At 33.6% G+C, this 18,752-nt stretch overlaps 2 protein-coding genes across 4 annotated transcripts; one reads left to right on the plus strand and one right to left on the minus strand.

Moving 5' to 3' along the window:
- The first annotated feature begins 18 nt into the window (after window positions 1-18).
- On the plus strand, window positions 19-18,330 carry arr (low-density lipoprotein receptor-related protein 6). 2 transcript variants are annotated; one of them, XM_066284965.1, is made up of 25 exons: window positions 19-188; window positions 8,699-8,937; window positions 9,358-9,545; window positions 9,600-9,777; window positions 9,842-9,954; window positions 10,017-10,231; window positions 10,285-10,500; window positions 10,558-10,710; window positions 10,885-11,055; window positions 11,416-11,610; window positions 11,809-12,121; window positions 12,179-12,330; window positions 12,542-12,674; window positions 12,739-12,870; window positions 12,931-13,079; window positions 13,525-13,770; window positions 13,881-14,032; window positions 14,217-14,467; window positions 14,523-14,708; window positions 15,009-15,250; window positions 15,307-15,463; window positions 15,785-15,968; window positions 16,120-16,384; window positions 16,439-16,661; window positions 16,946-18,330. In XM_066284965.1, the coding sequence occupies exons 2-25, from the start codon at window positions 8,758-8,760 to the stop codon at window positions 17,187-17,189; spliced, it is 4,638 nt and encodes a 1,545-aa protein (XP_066141062.1). In that variant the 5' UTR covers window positions 19-188; window positions 8,699-8,757; the 3' UTR covers window positions 17,190-18,330. The 2 variants fall into 2 exon arrangements, with proteins under 2 accessions (XP_066141062.1, XP_066141061.1); XM_066284964.1 differs by lacking the exon at window positions 19-188 and adding an exon at window positions 7,540-7,918.
- Window positions 492-6,781, minus strand: LOC136340704 (zinc finger protein 354A). Of its 2 annotated transcripts, none has more exons than XM_066284967.1 (13): window positions 6,408-6,781; window positions 5,054-5,239; window positions 4,867-4,994; window positions 4,279-4,579; window positions 3,983-4,216; window positions 3,709-3,930; window positions 3,555-3,649; window positions 3,048-3,269; window positions 2,750-2,938; window positions 2,422-2,613; window positions 1,965-2,148; window positions 1,266-1,478; window positions 492-1,209 (listed from the first exon to the last, which is right to left on the minus strand). In XM_066284967.1, the coding sequence occupies exons 2-13, from the start codon at window positions 5,233-5,235 to the stop codon at window positions 1,107-1,109; spliced, it is 2,265 nt and encodes a 754-aa protein (XP_066141064.1). In that variant the 5' UTR covers window positions 5,236-5,239; window positions 6,408-6,781; the 3' UTR covers window positions 492-1,106. The 2 variants fall into 2 exon arrangements, with proteins under 2 accessions (XP_066141064.1, XP_066141063.1); XM_066284966.1 differs by having other exon boundaries at window positions 4,279-4,582; window positions 6,408-6,777.
- Window positions 18,331-18,752: the final 422 nt, after the last annotated feature.

Below are 18,752 nucleotides of genomic sequence, written 5' to 3' on the forward strand. Positions count from 1 at the left end.
TTTGTCATCGTTTGCTTTGCCCGCCTAATTTTTTTTTGTTCCTTGTGAGTTTCCCCGCATTTTAATGAAATCGCATCAATAATGTTTCTTAAGTTAAATACACGACATACGCACGTATGAATTGTACATCCATGAAATTGGAAAGAAGATAGACTCCGTGATGGAGCTTCTCTGAAGAAACAACGGAAGTAAGTCTAATGATTTTTCAATTGTATTAACACCTTGGCCAATTGGAACGATTATCGACGAATGCTTACGGAAACAAATTAAGGGGTGCCAGAAAGGGCGGCTGGTAAAACTTTTGAGGATATTGAAAGTCTATTCATAAGGGTCAAAGGCCATAAAATTCTTACTTACAGAGCAGGGACATGAACTGGAGTATCAACTTCACCTTTTATCCCTCAAGCCTAGACGGATCTTAAATTCGGTCAAAACTACTCTCACCACTTTAACGTTAAATAAAAATACCAAAAATGCATAAATGAAACTAGTGATCTGCGAATATGTATATTTCTGTCTTCAAATAATGACCAACAATTGGCTTGCCTATTGTAAACTCAAGACCTAGTATAGATCTTCAAAAACGCAACAACTATTAACACAATCGACCGGCTATCCACTATAAAAACGACTCCTGAATGTACAACGTTTTGTATTTTATACAAAAATTGTTAAATTGTGTATATTTAGGGTCATTGAGAAATAGATAATACACCATTGTCAAACAATCAAACTGTTATAAACACCAACACTAGACAGAGTATAAGACGGTCCCATTAAGTGTATATATCCTTATCCCAAAAATTATATTTGGCAGGGAAAAAAGTGGCATGAAAGTTTTCAATATTATATAAATATATTTTTTGAGATGTTTTCGTATCTACAAAATATCGTAATAAGCTGGAAACAAGAAGCATTGTACTTTTAAATCACACTGCCAACTGACATAGTTTCTGAGATAAGGAAACATGCATTCTTTAAGGGGCCTATACCTACTGTACCCCAATTCTTGACACAAGAATTGCATGCATGGGAACTTTCTATTTTGGCAAATATTCCATCACAAATGGAAAATTTGCTTGTTTTAAATGAAAAAAATAAATTAATTAAGCATTGCTTGTGTGAATCCACGTTTCAGTACCTCCAGCACCGCGCGAAACCATTTCATTGGGATACGTTACCAAGAACAGTTCGTGGCCGTTCGTGTATCTAAAAGAAATAAACATTGGGGGGATCGGAAATCATACGCGGAGCAAAATACTTACAAGTTTCTTTTGGTGATTGTTCCCCCACCCATCATCTCTATTTCCTGTTGCTCATAGCCTAAAATGTGTTCGGCGTCTTCATCTTCACCTATGTGTAATTCGTTTGATTCATCATTATCTTCTACTTCATCTTTGTGAACCTTAAATTCGGTTACTGCAGTTACTTGGGCCTGAGCTTGCTGTTGCTGTTGAGCTTGAACTTTAGCTGCACCCCTAAATGGCATAATGTAAGTTATAATAATCTTCTATAAACCTGAAATAGTGTCTTCAAAACTAAACAATGGTAAAAAATGGATTGGGGAATACAGAGTAGTCCCAATTTGATTCATTATTGGTAGCTTTAAAACTATAACAGATTTATTATATCAGTTGTTTGTAGTAATTTTTAGTTTTTTCTTACCCAAATGATGTAGAAATGACACGAAATATAGAGTGAAATCAGCTTGGAATACAGGGTGTTTTAAATAAAATCGCACAAACGCGCGAATTTTTGTAGTCCGCCGGATAATTGTTTGAAATTGAAAATATATATACTAAGATTGTAAAAATATATGCAAAAAAGGCCTAAAATTATGATTTTTGAAAGTTATAAATTACGGCTAAATCGATAAAGTAAATTTTATAAAATTTGGCAATTTTATATTATCCATAATTGCCAATCTGATGACGAAAAATCAACATAATACTTAAGACTCTTACCTAGGCGTAGCTAATTTTCCGTGCGTTTTCTCATGTCGTTTCATATCGGACCGTACTCTGAATGGTTTGGCACAAATCGGGCAACTGTGTGGCTTTTCTCCGGTATGTATTTTACGGTGATTTTGTAGATACGACGAGGCTCTAAATGTCTTGCCGCAATATTCACATTTGTAATTACGTTCTCCTGAGAAATAATATATTACATTACCTTACATAAAGACCTCCATTCTTGTTAGTAAGATGAAGAGATAACTGAGATACATCCTCTAACTATCGAAAAGAATTATTACAATGCTTAAATAATATTTAAATTCCTTTTTTCTCGGGGATTGGTCAATTATTTTCAATATTAATCTTTTAGCAATTTTTTTTATATATCGCGCATATGTATTTTAGTGATAAGTTATATTGATTTTTAAGTTAGCAATGTGTGATTGCATCACTTTTGTATATATACCTGTATGAATTCTTCTGTGCACCACCAAGGAATACTTTCTGGCAAATTCTTTTCCACAATATTCGCATTGATAATTTTTTTCAGTTGAATGAATGGACGTGATGTGATATTTTAAGTCTCCCCATTGTCTGAATTTTCTGCCACAATGAACGCAATCGTACGGTTTATCTCCGGAGTGTAATCTTAAGTGCACTAAAAGCAATATTAAAATTTTAAAAACTACAATCAATCCGTTATATTACGACGAAGGTTCATTCAAAAACACTTTGGTTTAACACACCAATGAAAATTACCAAATATATTCTTATGTTCAGTAAAAATAAATTACCTTTTAGAGCACTAGAGGCGAAGAAACTTTTTCCACATAATTCGCATTGGTGAGGTCTGACGCCACTGTGACTCCTCATATGGTACACCAATGAATTCCTATGCTTGAAAACCCTGTCGCATAATTCACAATTCAATTTTTCTTTAATCTTCTTGTTTTTTTTTCGTACGATAACAGCTGGAGTCGGCTCTAAAAACGATACATTATTAAAGTAGTCTCAAAGATAATATTTTTAGAAACTATGAACAACAAATTTTAGTCTCCAGTCTTTATTCAAAAACTTTCAACTTTTTCTCACCTGTCATTCCACTGGTTACTCTGCAGGTAACTAAATGTTGTAACAAGATAGCTCTAAGCGCGAATGGTTGTTTGCATAGGTGACAAACATGCTCGTTCTTATCCTCTAATTCCTCGAGGTCTTTCTCAGTTTGGTGCAGTTCTTCTTCTTGGTACCAGGCCTTACTGTCGTCTTCTACCTCGTCTCCCTGAATACTGTCATAATCTACCGCCACATCTATACCTACACAAATAAATTGAACATAAAACCAATGTTAAGAACATGTTGAAAAATTAACAAAATTTTACAAAAAATTATCACCTTAACTTTTGCATTTTTAATTTTTTTAACAAATTAATTACTATTACTTATGAAATTTACGCAACTTTTTATGAACAATTTTTAAAATACGTCAAATTTCTTATATTATTTCAATTTGAGATTTGAGGTGTTCTAAAAACATTAAAGATTCTAAAACGAGCTTTAAATGAAAACTACACAACATTTAAACCTGTCAAAAGTTCATACCTGCCATCATATCCTCAGTATCCGAAAATTCATCCTCAGGTTCCGCCTTATTGGTGTGTACATCCCTCATGTGGGCCTCAAAGGTTTTCTGGCGCCTATTTCAGTAATTTCTTTGAAATAAAAGCCTCTTCGTCTCCCATCTCTAACCTAATACCTGAATGTCTTGTTGCATTCCATACATTGCAAGCTGAGCAAACTTGACAACAACGTTTCTTGAGGTTCCTTTTCTTCAACTACGGTTTTCTTCTCTTGTTTTGTTACTATTGGCTTTTTCTTTTTATCATCTGATTGGCTGGGTGTCCCGGCGGACTCGGAAGCAAGTGGAAGTCCGTCTAAACCACCTGGCTCATAATGCTTCTTCAGATGTTCAAAAAACCTGAATATGCCAGTAAAGAATTATTTTCCAGATCGCTAATCACTACACTTACTTTAATTGATCGGCAAAGGCTGCGGTGCACAATTGACAGGCAAACGGTAAATTAATAGGTACTTTTGCTGCACTGCAGGAACCCTCATGCTCCTGGTATTCATCGTTACTTGCGAAACTCTCCGTGCAAAATGAGCAAGAATATTTCTTGGTCGTAGGGACGCTGTTCTTTCTTAGTTTTCTACTGATTCTCTTTTTATGTGGTAGCGACTTTTTGGAGGATCGATGATCATTTCTGATCAAATATTTTACGAATTATAATCAAAAAAGTTTAAATATCTTATAAAGCTTTTTTACCTAACGGATTCCCGATCAGAATCCGCTTTTTCATACTCGTCATCCTTTTCAATAGTAATCTCAATTTTGCTGTCATTGAGATTTACATGCTGTGGGCTATCATCTTCTGTAGTATGTACAGTTTGAATGGGAATATTCTGGTCAGTGTCATCAATAATTCTGACATTTTCAACGATTTTGTGCACTCCTTGCTGTTCGAGGTAAATGCTGTCCGAGTTTACGATTTTCAAATATTGGGCATTGCCAGCACCTTTATCTTGCGTCAATATAAGTTGCGAATGTTCTTCAAGAATTTTCCCACCTGCTGGAAATTTAATATATATACATTTTATTAAACTTGCAAACGAAAATTTATTTATTTAAAGTTTTTTTTAAAGTATTTATGGGGGACATCAACAATTCAAATCTGATATTGTAACTTTAGCCATGGGAAACTTAAAACCATTACATAATTCAGACTTGAAAAATTGGAATGCATGAACTCTAATATTACTTGAAAATCATTCCTAAAAACTGATATTTCTTGATAAGTTTTATAATCTTTAGCCGGCAATGCCAAACCCACAATAAAACTTGAAAATGAATTACCAATAAGGGGAAGTGATGAATCTTGTATTTGTTGTTGTTTTTGCTGCTGACTAAGCTGGACGGCTACCAAAGCAGCAGCAAGGTTCCGGTCTTCTTCTGTTAGTTCTTGGGTCAAAATGTCCTCAGAGCTAAATTCATAAATTACATTATTTATACAATTAAATAACAATAACTTCACTAAGGCTACCTATATGATACAGGAATAAAATCATTTCCACCTAGATCAACCACAAGCCCATTGTGGTTTTGCAATAGCTCAGAACTGATTATTTGGGAATTGTCCGCTAATCGAATATATTGAGGCCCATCTGCACCTTCTGAGGTTATTACAACATTTTCAAGGATCTCACGTTCTTCTGAATTTTCCATAGTTCTGAAAGATGGAATATGAAAGGAAAGAAATAGGAAATCATGAACAGCTATTTTGACTTTGTTTATTATTTAATTTATTATAAAAGAGTGTCGTCCTAGAAGCAATATTTATTGTCAACTTTGTTAACTCATGTCTCTTGCTCCTAAAATATGTCATAGAAATAGGAGGAGTCACATACCAAATAGTTTATATAGCAGGAACATTTTTCTGATATTTGAAAATCAATTACAGAATTAGGGATCATATTGTTATGCTTTCGTATTTTTGATTGCACCAACCCCAATATTCCAGAAAATTAATTAAAAACAAAGCATCAGAATAACTTCTGGCAATTATTCTTTTCCACATATTCATCACAGATACACTACAAATATTGCCTCTCTGTGCATGCAGGTAATCTCACGACAACAGAGAATAACCTTAGATACTCAAAAACTACCATCAACATTCATTAACAAATAGCCACTTCTATTATAGCAATATGAAAAGTGTAGACCCTTGCAACATCAGCAATTGAAGAATAGTTGTATATATTTTAGAAATGTGGACCAAAAGTGTAATTTTTGTTCCAATTTTGTATTTTAATTGAATGATAGGATGTCATTGAGTACAAATAAGAACTCTTGACATTGCTAAACCCAGCAGTAAATCGCTCTTTGGTTTTTTTGCAAATGGTTGTTTAAAGCAACTTAGGAAAAGAAGGGTTCAATTTCTAATAGTAAGGTATCATATATGTCGGTCATTTTTAGAAAGATTATCCTTAGGCAAATGTTGGAAAATAACAAGGTCTGTCAAGGTTTCACTCATATATCTTTCATGTGAATTTGCAGATGTTAATTATTTCAAGGCTTTGATTCTATAAGAATATGGAAGAAAGGAATTAATTTTTTGACACTTTGAATTAAATAAAAAGATTTTATTATTGAAATGAATAAAAATTTCATTCTCACTTCTATACGTTCCTATAAAATCACGCCCTAGATTTCAAATGTAGAGTTGAGTAACTTAAGGTTACTTGGCCCAGGGAAATGGTCTAAATATTAATTTTGAAATTTAGCCTATTAATTCGTTGATATGGAAATGTTACGATAGTGGTAATTCTAATATTTTCAAGAGATATTTTTCACATCCAAATAATTCAAATTTATAAATAATAAAAAATCCTTACCTTTAGGAATTCAAACTTCGCGCTTTCATTCAATTTGTGGCGTTGACACGACGTCCCAGGGACAAGCTTTTACAGTATTTTAGCATGGGCTCCACTCTGAAATTCACTGATAAATCCGCCGATAATGGATTGGGGGCCCCCAAAACTTGACCCGAATGTTGTCCGGATGGTTTCGATGAACAGAACAATTCGAATTTTTTAAAATTATCACATTAAATTACAAAAACAGAACAAAAAGTGACAACAGTGCAAGAATCAAGCGCCATCAACAATGCAAGAGAACCTACTGCCATCGGCGTTGCCAACATGGCCGAATCCCAATACGGATTGACCTGTAATGGACAACGCGATAGCAAAAGACCGCTTAAATTGTGTTACAAATGACGAGATGATTAAAGGCTATTTTATTACCTTTAAAAATGATTAAATGGCGATTTTTCCTTTAAGTTTAAATTAATAAAAGTTTAATTCTAACCAAATATGGCAGCATTGTGGGAAAACAGTATACTGCAAACTAAATAATAAAAACTGCCCATTGTTTTGGTTATGGACTACAGATGGCACAACATAACATTTTCAAGCGTAGTTCATGCTTCTGGTTAAAGATGTCGCTATACTAAATTTCAGGGATTAACAGTTCGGACCTCAAGCGGAAACTGCAAGCATCTTATGGACACGTTCGGTATCTTTAGTTGTGTGTTTCATTTTTTCAGGACCAGTCTAAGGAGAAAGTTCAAATCTCTGATTCATTTTTTGGGTGTCAAGACAAATTAATGTCTATATTTGGACTTATCCTGGACCTAATCCAAAAAGATTTGGCTCTAAACAATTTAAAAAATTACCTGTGTAAAAATATTTTTAATAATCGAATAATTAATATTATATAATGTGATTATATAGAGAGACTAATTTATTTCGGACCGGACTGTATAATCTTAATACTCAAAGATATTCAGTAACTCCGCAAATTTGCGATGTGAAGAAATATGATTTTAGTGCGCGCCCTAGATCAATTTTTAGAGATCAGCGTATGTAAAAACAGGTGCGTCTGTGGTCTGTCACTTTCACAGAAGTTATGCGACTCCCAGTACTGAACAGGCCCCTACCATTATTCAGAATTCTTCCAATGTCAATAATGTCAATGTGAAAGAAGTAGCTTGATGGCGGAGTTTTGTTTATGAATTTTGTCATGAATTTTGTTTCTTAACTAAAATAATAATTTTATTTATGTATTTTCGTATTGCACTTTTTAATTTAATGCGGGCATAATTAAAAGAATCCATTCTGGTTATAGGGCGCGTTTATTTGTAAATTGAACCCCAAAAAATAATGAACCCTTTAATATAAATCAAGACCAATATTTATTTATCACATTGATCTTTCAAAGAATGTAATCAAATCTATTATGTTTACTAAAATGTGAATAGTAGTGATACAGATGTGGAACAAGAATAGGATTTGGATATGGCTCTGGTTATTTGGGCAATATTTAGTGCCCATTGTTCTCTTAGGTAAGCATGGGGGTAAATACCCTCATCCCTCCAGTGTGCCTTCATTTTAAAAAAATAATTAAAAGAGCAATCATATTTAATTATACTTAAAATATAATTATAGTCTATATATCTAGAAACCATAATTGTCTCTGTATAATAAGTTTATAAAACCTTATAACTATAAGTTTATAAACCTAAACTGAAAAATACAGGGTGTTTCAGAATAAGTTCCAACTGCTTTTTTTAGATTTCTGCATCTGAAATACAAGGTGATAAAAAATTGTTATTTTTTTAGTTTTTTCTTAATAAGTCCATACCATTATTAAATATTTTTATGAAAATTAAGAAGCATAAAATAGGTGTAGAAATATATCTTTTAAGGGGAAAAATGTTTTTAATTCCACTGTTGATATCCCCATTCATATGATCCTGAATCTTTTAAAGGAAAAATATAATAAGGTACTTATAAAAAAATATTATTTTCTAAACGCTCATATTGAGTATTTCATTTCAATATTTTCCATAACATTAACCATTTTCGTAAAAAAAAATATATAAAAATATATATAAAATGTGACACCTCAAAATTGAGATATCATATAATTTATTCATCTAAGTTAATTAAAAATACACAAGGAATTTTTTTAGCATATTTCTTCTTATTTTGATCCAAGGTTATATAAACACCCTGTATAATAATAGAAATCTTGCAAGTATGAGATATAAGTTCTAATCGAGTTTATATTTTCATATGCAGTGGTTTTATAATTATTTATTTTAATTCCATTTTAATTCCAGGACATTCTTCACCAATACACCAAGTGACCCTTTTATATTCAGCAACAAAAGATATAAGGATGGTTACTTCTACCTTTGACAGCAAAAATCAAAAAGTAAAGCCTACAACCATTATAAAAAATTATACTTACATATCGACCATTGACTTCCATTATGATTACAAAAGAATTTGTTGGGCTGACCATGAACTTGAAAGTATACAGTGTTGTGATTTTAATGGTACTATTGCAGAGAATAAGGTAATAAGCAAATATACTATTATCAGGAATTAATATTTTAAAAAGTATTTTTGTAAAAGTTAAAATTTTTCAATTTTGCTTTAATTTAATTGGCCTTGTATCTTTTAAGGCAATTGAGATTTCAATAATAGAGCTCCAAAATAAGACACCCAATAACAGCTAAAATAAAGAAACAATGAAATATAATTCAAATCTGAAAGATCAGTTGTTAAATGTTGAAATGTTATGGCTATTGACTAAAGAACTGATTAATATATCAAATAATTAAAGTGGAAAACTCTGTAAAAGTAAGACTTCATATGTCTGAATTTTTTGTCTCTTTGTGAAATGAATAACATTACTCTATTTTGTAAAAAGGCATCAAAATGTTTAATATTTGTCCTAAATAATATTTGATTATTCATTTTTACTTCATTCCAGACTGAGATAATAAATGGTGTCCTAGTACCTGATGGATTAGCTATAGATTGGTTTGCAAACAATATTTATTGGACCGATAGTGAAAGTAATAAATTGGAGGTTGCTACTATAGAAGGAGAACATAGAAAAGTGCTCTTTTGGACTGATATCGATCAACCGCGTGCCATAGCTGTAGTTCCTATGAGAGGGTATAAAACATTTATCTTTTTTTTTTTCAAATTCAAATATTTTTGTGCTTTTAGCTTGTTATTTTGGACTGACTGGGGTGAAACCCCTAAAATTGAAAGAGCTGGTATGAACGGGGATCCAAAAACTAGAAAAGTTATTGTTTCTGATAATATTTACTGGCCCAATGGGATCACTGTTGATTATGAGGCAGAGCGAATTTACTGGACTGATGGAAAATTGCTTTTTATTAAGGTGCGTAATAATCATTTTGATCATTTGAAATTTTATTGGTACTATTTATTATGTTTAAATTTAGGCAATGGATTATGATGGAAAGGATATGTCTACAATATTGTCAGCAGCGTCTGACTATCCATATGCCCTAACACAGTCATCATTTAAGTTATTTTGGACCGATTGGAAGACAGTGTATGTTTTGTTTGTCTTTGCTTTACTCTTCATTCAATCAAATAATCAATATTTATTTTCAGTGCGATTCATTACTATTACAAGAATGGAACTCAGCCGCATCCTTTTGAATTTTATGCCACCAATCATCCCATGGATATTAAAGTTTATGACAAACAAAGACAACCTAAATTACCTCATGCATGCGAGAATAATGGAGGCTGTTCTCATTTATGTTTACTCGCTCCAGATCCGCCATATTTTACTTGCGCCTGTCCAATGGGAATCAAACTTCTTGGTATGTTTGACGATGTGTTACTTTCGAAATTCGTTGAAATTTTAATTCTTTAGATGACAAAAATTGTGCCAATGAACCTCAGGAGATGTTACTGGTAGCCAGGCGAACTGAGCTGTGTCTCATATACTTGGACTCTCCAGATTATAGTTTCAAAATTATGCCTCTTGGTGACGTGAAATATTCTATTGCTGTCGATTTTGATCCGATTGACAAACACATTTATTGGTCTGATGATGAAGTTAAGAAAATTCAAAGGGCAAGGCTCAATGGTTTGCTATATGTCTATTTATTAAAATAGACTTAAACATTATTGTTGGTGTTTTCAGGGAGTGAACAAGAGGATGTGATTGTCTCTGAAATTCAAGATCCTGACGGTATTGCTTTAGACTGGGTCTCAAGAAATATATATTGGACTGATACAGGGACTGACAGAATTGAAGTTGCTAGATTAGAAGGTGGTTTTAGGAAGGTCATTATAGGTAAGTCTGTAGGCTATTTTGGCGCAGATGTTGAATTATTTCTCTGTCAATCTCTCAAGTCCAGATCTATTCATAATAAATGTACCCTCCTTTCATTTTTGTTGTCAGTTTATTGTATACTCTGTATGTAGCCTATAAATACTGTTTAAAATTGAATTAAAATGAAAATTTTAGGTGACGGCTTAATTGACCCAAGAGGCATAGCAGTTGCTTCAGAATTGGGTTGGCTTTTCTGGTCTGATTGGAATCAAAAGGACCCTAAGATAGAGCGGTCAAACCTTGATGGATCTGACCGTATCTATGTTGTCCATGAGAATTTGGGTTGGCCTAATGGGATAACATTGGGTGAGTTTTCAAATTACACATTTGAATATTACTTTATCACTAGTTAATATGAAAATGTCGTCAATCTTTGTTTTGGTTATATTTGAATTTAATAGGAAAAAAAGGTTTGGTTTTGGGTAAGATTTTATTAATATAGTGCGGCTATTCTAATTCAAAAATTGACCTGCCTGAGATAGTGTACAATTAGCGCTGTAATTTTTAAAATTATTACTCAAATGGATAGTTTAAAATAAAAGATACATATTCTGACAAAAAGGATTTTTTGTGCTATTTTTGACAACTTCCTAAAAAGACAGAGGTTAAAACTGAAATTTATATTCTTCGTCTTTGATGCCTTTCTTTTTGATAATTTTTCTGTAGATCTCATAAACAAGAAAATATACTGGTGCGACGCGAAGTCAGATAGACTAGAATACGCCAACATGGACGGTACAGAGAGGCGTGCTCTCATAACGGATAATCTACCCCATCCTTTTGGATTCAGCCTTATGGACGATTATTTATATTGGACTGATTGGCAGAGACGAGCAATCGATCGAGCTCATAAGGAATCAGGTAATTTTCCATCATTTATTGGTTGCATATGTTACTTTAACTTAAAAAAATCTCTGTTCACCGTTGAAAGCAGGTTGTGTTGAATACGCGGTTAACTTTATGGCATCATTTTCACCTGTTTTCTATTCCTCACCGACATTTTTTTTAATTTGGAATACTATATTTCAATTTCCACTTACACTGTTAATTTGCTTCTAGGTCTTAACAGACAGGTTATAGTAGACCAAATGGAGAATGTAATGGGCCTCAAAGCGATTAAAGTAGGAAATTCTTCGGGATGGAATCAGTGCCAATCGAACAACGGTAACTGTTCCCAACTTTGTTTATCCAGGCACAATCAATTCAGGCTCTGTGCGTGTGAGGTTGACTTTGATCTAGCTAAAGACAAGCAAAGCTGCGTGAAACCTGATGCTTTCTTATTATATACTAGAAACAATAGCATTGGAAGAGTCAGTATTGAAAATGAACCGATTGAGAGCAATTTACATATTCCTCACATCAGGCAGGCTAGGTATACTCAGTTTTTTGGTTAAAATGGGTATAATGATTTATTAAACTTTGTTTGCAGCTCTATTGATTTTGATATAAATTCACGGAGGATCTATTGGAGTGACAGCAAGTTAAGAACGATTATGAGAGCATATATCAATGGTTCCGAACCGCAGAAAGTAATCGATCTGGGAATTACATCGCCTGAAGCAGTAGCAGTCGACTGGCTAGGTAAGATTCAGATATTTTAAAAAACCTAGTCTATCAACTTTCTGAAAATCCGGAAATCGTGTCTTAAAATGTAAGTTTTATAAGATGTTTTTTTGTTATTTTTCAAGTGTGTCACCAATAAACTTTATCCTATAAATCATACTACATTTAATATTAATAGATAATGTTAGGCTTTGCTTCTCAATTAATATTATGCCGGTCATCATTTTAGGGCTTAATATATATTGGACCGATCCTTTTTCGCGAAGAGTTGAAGTGTCTAGGCTAATGGGCACCTCCAGACGAACGCTGCTGTGGAATGGAATCTATGAACCGCATAGCATAGTATTAGATCCGGTTTCAGGGTACATTAACTCATTTAGGCGAAAAGAGGAAATGAAAATTATTATCATTATTTTTGTATTGCAGATATATGTATTGGTCTGAATGGGGCCATTCAAATCATATTAAAAAGGCCGCTATGAATGGAAGTAAACAACGTGATCTAATAACCACAATTGGGAAGGCTACTGCGCTTACGTTGGATTATGATAGAAGAAGGTAATCCGTGACGTCTAAATCGATCATTTTCATTTGAAAAAAATTGTTGCTGATTTTTAGATTGTATTGGATAGAAACTGGTCCAGCTGCTATATGGTCTGCAGACTTGGATGGCAACGATTTAAAAAGTATTGTGAATGATCGGAATATAAACCCAGTTGGGTTGGCCCTTTATAAGGATTTCATTTATTGGAGCGACGAGAAAACCGGTAGGCCTTCTGATACTCTATAATTTAAATTTTGATTTAATATTATTAATTTGTCAATTTCGTGGGTATCCTCGTGTGATGAACTTAAATAACATATCAAAAACAAATGTTTTTTTAGACTATCGTTTTGGCTATATTTTTTCCACCGTCAAATCCTGAAAAATTAGTTTTTTTACTGTTGTTCTTCTAATAATGGAAAACCGATGGCGTATTTAATTGACATTAATAAAAACTGCTAATACAAACTATTCTATGCCATATTAAAATGTTTTGAATTGAGAGATCTTACAACTCAAATTACTGTCACTAAAATTTATATTATGTATAGAACTTTAGGTAATTAGTAATTATTAAGAATATATATGACATTCTCTGTAACATAATTTATGTATCCTTTTTTTTGTAGCAATTATGCCTTAATTATTGCTAAATATTTGTTTTCCAGCTGAAATATATCAAGCTTTGAAATACGACGGTTCTCAATTGAGAAAGGTCACAGATCTGAGTGAGAATATCACCGATCTATTGGTGTATCACTCGACAAAACCGAACCAAACGAATCAATGTGCTACGAGCAACGGCGGGTGCTCTCATTTGTGTCTTGCTTTGCCTGCCGACGGCCCTACGGAGCATACCAAGTACACATGTGCTTGTCCTACACATTACAAATTGCATAATAATGAATGTACACGTAAGTTGATTTGAATACTGTATCATAGATTTTTTAAAAATTTACAATTAAATAAATTATTTTTTCACGTGTGTGTCATTAATGTTTTTAATAATGATGATAATTTTCAGCTCCTATGAGTTTCATGATATACAGCTTAAAAAATCTTGTGGTTCGACTAGTTCCTGATACATCCGATTGTCCAGAAGCTTTGATGCCAGTGCATGGCCTGAGGGCAGTGAAAGCTATAGATTTCGATCCTAGAAACAATGCCCTATATTGGGTAAGTTAAAGATTTGTGCGACAATTATTGTCGCTATTTTATTTATAACCAGGTTTAATTCAATTCAAATTTTAATGAATCCGATGAAGCACATACTGTGCAGTATCTTATTACCTTTCACGAGATTACTACGTTAAACATTTTTTTAATCTGGACACACGACATATATATTATGTTTTTTCAGATTGATGGAAAAGTTCACGGAATCAAAGTATCTAATATAATCACTCCGGACACAAGTCTCTTTGTCCCAAACAGTCACGACATTAAACCGTTTGACATAGCCGTAGACAGTGTGGGGCGTTTGCTATTTTGGACATGCGCTATCCAAAATGTTATTAATGTAACTAGGCTCGACAACAATAACCCTTTCGGTAGTTTAAAAAACACTGAAGGAGAGAAGCCGCGATTAATTGTTGTACATGTAACCAAAAGGTATCATGATAAATAAACTAAGTTAATGTTTTATAACATTAAATTTATTTGTTAGGCTTCTGTTTTACACTGACGTCGGAGAAACACCTCAATTAATCCGAAGCCGTTTAGATGGCTCTCATAGAATAGTTATCACAAGAGCAGATGATATATCTGCTATTGCCGTCGACACAGAGAGCGATTCCATTGTTTGGTCTCAAGGGCACAGCATCTACATTAGTAATATTGACGGAGAGAATAAGTGAGTATTATAAAGGGTATTCTAGTTTGAACCTACTTTTTAATAATGTTTAAATGTGTAATAAAATTTAATAATGAATATTTTATTACATTTAATGTTTTGTAATTTTTTTCCATCACATTTTCATAAATAATTTTTCCAATTTCGGCAGTTGGTTAAGTCATATTACGAATCTATTGTTTGGAGTCTATCATTTATAGAATGTTCTATTTTTATTCTTAAATTATGTCAAAGGGTCAAATTTAGATACCCTTTACATTGTACCGTAGAAATATAGGGAAACATTCGTAATATTTCTAGGCATGTCGTCTTTAATGAAAGTCACTTTAAAATTACCCACCTTACTATCCACGCTGGTTGGTTATACTGGATAGGCAGAGATCCCAATCAGCTACAGAGACTGGAATTAACCACGGGAAAATCTAGCACTCAGTTGTCCATCCAGGCTTCACACATCGTGGACCTTATTTCAGTTAAACAGTTGGGTAATCACAGTTGCGGAGATCCGAAAATTAGATGTTCTCATTTTTGTGTTTTGAATGGTAGGATTCAGAGTTTAATTTGAGGTAATGCTAACATTCAAAAACGCGTTTTGCAGGAACGACTCCACAGTGTGCATGTCCAGACGGTAAAATGCTAAACGACGATAAAAAGTCGTGTCAAACAATTCCGAATTGTGGACCTGAAAGGTTTTCGTGTTCTGTGGCTTCTTCGGAAGTCAAAGACTGTATTCCGATTTCTTGGAGATGTGATAGGTAAGAACTTTGTTTCACTGTCAATTTTTATTTTAGTTTTTCTAACTTTCTTTTTATTTGTCATGACAGATAACTCGTGATGCGTACATTTCGCGTTTTGTTTTTTCTTTGACTTCTATGTTTAACTTTGATCACCTAATTTCGGGATACCTTGTATAAGTGGTTCGAGTTCCTCGGTTAATAACGATATTTCTTGTTTTCGGGATGGATTCGTCCGTAGTAGTAGTAGTAGTAGTCTAGATATTACGAGTTTTTAAATAGTTTGACGTTTTTAACTACTCACTTCGGTGATTAGGCCCCTGACGATGTCATATTTTACAGGCAAAAAGATTGTTCAGACGGCAGTGACGAACTAGATTGCCCCAGTTGCAAACCGGACCAGTTTCGATGCCAAGATGAACAATGTATAGATAAATCATTAATATGCAACGGCGTAGACGATTGTTCCGATAGATCAGACGAGAAGAATTGCTGTGAGAACGGCTTCCAGTGCCCTCAGACTGAGGTAAGGATCTTTCTTTCTCTCATCGTTTTTATATTGAGTTAAAATTAGCTGTGAAAAATAAGAGGAAAATTCTAGAAAAATCTACCTATTAAAACACACTAACACGTTTCTCATTCTTTTGAATTCGCTAATATGAAATTGGTCTTCTTAGGTTTGCCTTCTTTCGTCCTTAAAATGTGACGGAACCGAGCATTGCGCCGACGGTTCAGATGAGCGAGATTGCCAATTCGAAGTGTCCAAACACAAAATTTTATTATCAATTTCTTTGTTCATATTGGCGGCCATCGTCTTGGTATTTTTATTTTACCAAAGAAATAGATGTTGTCCATCCAGGGAAACTGTTGTGGAGCCGCCAGAGGATAGCTTGAGCCCTTTGGATCCGAACTGCCATAACAAGAGCTTAAAATCCCGAAAAGGTTAATATTTAGATTTTTTGTTTAGGTGAGAACTTTTAATTATTGTATTTCAAGGTATACCTGACGTAGTTCGGATGTCCATGCTTAATGACGGTTATCCGTCCACGTATGAACGTAGGCACATCACCGGTGCTTCTAGTAGTTCGAATACGAATGGCTCTAGTAGTGGTGGTTATCCGAGGGAGACTTTAAATCCCCCTCCAAGTCCTGCTACTACTGCTGCATCGACCAGAGCCAGTAGTCCTAATTCGAGGTACAGACCTTATAGGCATTATAGGTAAGCCAATCTGTTCAATTCAAATGTTATGGTAAATTAATACAATATAAACAATATGATTCTAATAAAAGCAAAAAGTTCAGAAACTTTATTTGTGGGTAAAAATAAGTTAGATACATTCTTGCTTTGAACAACTAGTAGAGGACATTTAGAAAGTTCTCTAGAAATATTTCTTATATCTTCAATAATTAGTTTCAAAATGATTTATTTTTTGGTGGTTTTATAATTGATAATCTCAAATGTTTTCGAACCAAGGACTGGTTTCATAGTTTATTTTTTTATAGGGCTATTAACCAGCCGCCTCCGCCAACCCCGAATTCGACAGACGTGAACGATGAGAGCGACTATAACTATCCGTTAAATCAAAGCAGATACGAAGGGCCGTATCCTCCGCCTCCTACGCCAAGGTCGCACTACCACCAGGAGAGCTGCCCTCCAAGTCCGAGTTCAAGGAGTTCTACTTATTTCAGTCCATTACCGCCACCTCCTAGTCCTGTGGCTGGTCCTAGGGGCGACTCGGATTCATGAGCCAAACTCCTTTCGAGTTATTGTTGGATGTGTAGGTAACACGTTGCCAACGTAATCAGAACAGAAATAAATGCTTGTAAAGCTTTGAGTACTCTGATCTTCGTTGGCAGCTAATGCTTTCCAAAAAGTTGAATTTTTGTTGGAAATTGAAGGAGATTATACTTAGCTTTGTTTGTTTCACAAGGCATTGAGACAAATATTTTGTGAATGTACCTTGTTTTTTTGGGGCATATTTTAATTTCATACCTCACTAGTTTAAGAACGACTCACATTACAAGTAGTGTAATATTTATTTTTTTGTCGTATTCATTAAGATTTAAATGTCTCATTTAGTTTTTTTAAGCATTTATTTTTAGAGCATTGTCGTTTGTTGCAGTGAAATGCGTCCTTAAATATATCTGGCAAGTGCAATTTACCATTTTTGTAGGCAATTTGTACATGTGAATTTAATAACAATACGGTCGTTTTATCAGTTTGTGATAGCTTCTTTTATATGCAGGAGATGCCTTAATAAATTAATTTCCTTCAGAAGGGTTCATTAACTTCAGCGATTGCGTCATCCACATGAAGAGTAATTCATAGTAAGTTATGAACGTTGGTTTGGTTTGTTATAACCCAGGAATCGGATCAACACCAAAAAAGGAGTTAGTTGTTTAAAACTTTCAATTTTTCGCAGTTTTATTGCCTCGTCCTCAGGACATTAAAATGTATATAAAAAGCATACATATAACCACATAGATGCATCCTACTATATAAGGTTGGTTGTTCAACGTATTGTTAAGCTGTATATACATTTTCCTTCTAGTTAATATACCTTGAAACTAAGTTCATTTCTTTGTGAATTGAAAGGAATATGTCCTATTTTTTAACCCAGATTTAACTTTTATTTGAAAAGTGGACTATTTTCCTTTTTAACTGTGGCAATACTTTCTATTTTCAAATTACACCCTTCTGGAGGAAAATGAATGTATGTGGATATCATATCGCCAAGCTTTAAAGATTCACCTTTGTGCCTATATTTATAATGTGTGATTGTATATTTGTTATTTTAACTTTTAACAACGACGTTTCATAATCTGTATAGACTGTTTTTACTCAAATTAGCGTATACTTTGTCATAATAAATGAGTTTTGTAAATAATTATTCTTATCTATTATTTCCATTTTTTAATGTTCCAACGGTCTGAAAGTTCCTGGGAAAATATCATGACTCAACACAATCTGTATTGCAACCGGTCCGTTATGTCTGCAAAACGAAGAAGTTCATGCAATGAAACGTATTATTCAAAAGAGCGTGTGGAAGAGCTATCGATTTATTTCATATACCAATGAAATTCTAGTTATATTACTGTATAGGATGGAAATTGCCACAATAAAATAGACAAAATATCACTAATGACTGAATGCAGACAAGAAATTCTGTGGAAGAGTTTTCGCACAAAAATTGCCATTCTGCGTGATGAAGTGAAACTAGTGGAGTATATAAAAACTTTGGCAAATGGGGATGGGGGTTGACTCGATCTGAAATCTTGAGGCTGATAGAAAAAAAATACAGGGTGATTC

Source organism: Euwallacea fornicatus, chromosome 8, assembly GCF_040115645.1.
Source record: "Euwallacea fornicatus isolate EFF26 chromosome 8, ASM4011564v1, whole genome shotgun sequence".
Taxonomy (NCBI): domain Eukaryota; kingdom Metazoa; phylum Arthropoda; class Insecta; order Coleoptera; family Curculionidae; genus Euwallacea; species Euwallacea fornicatus.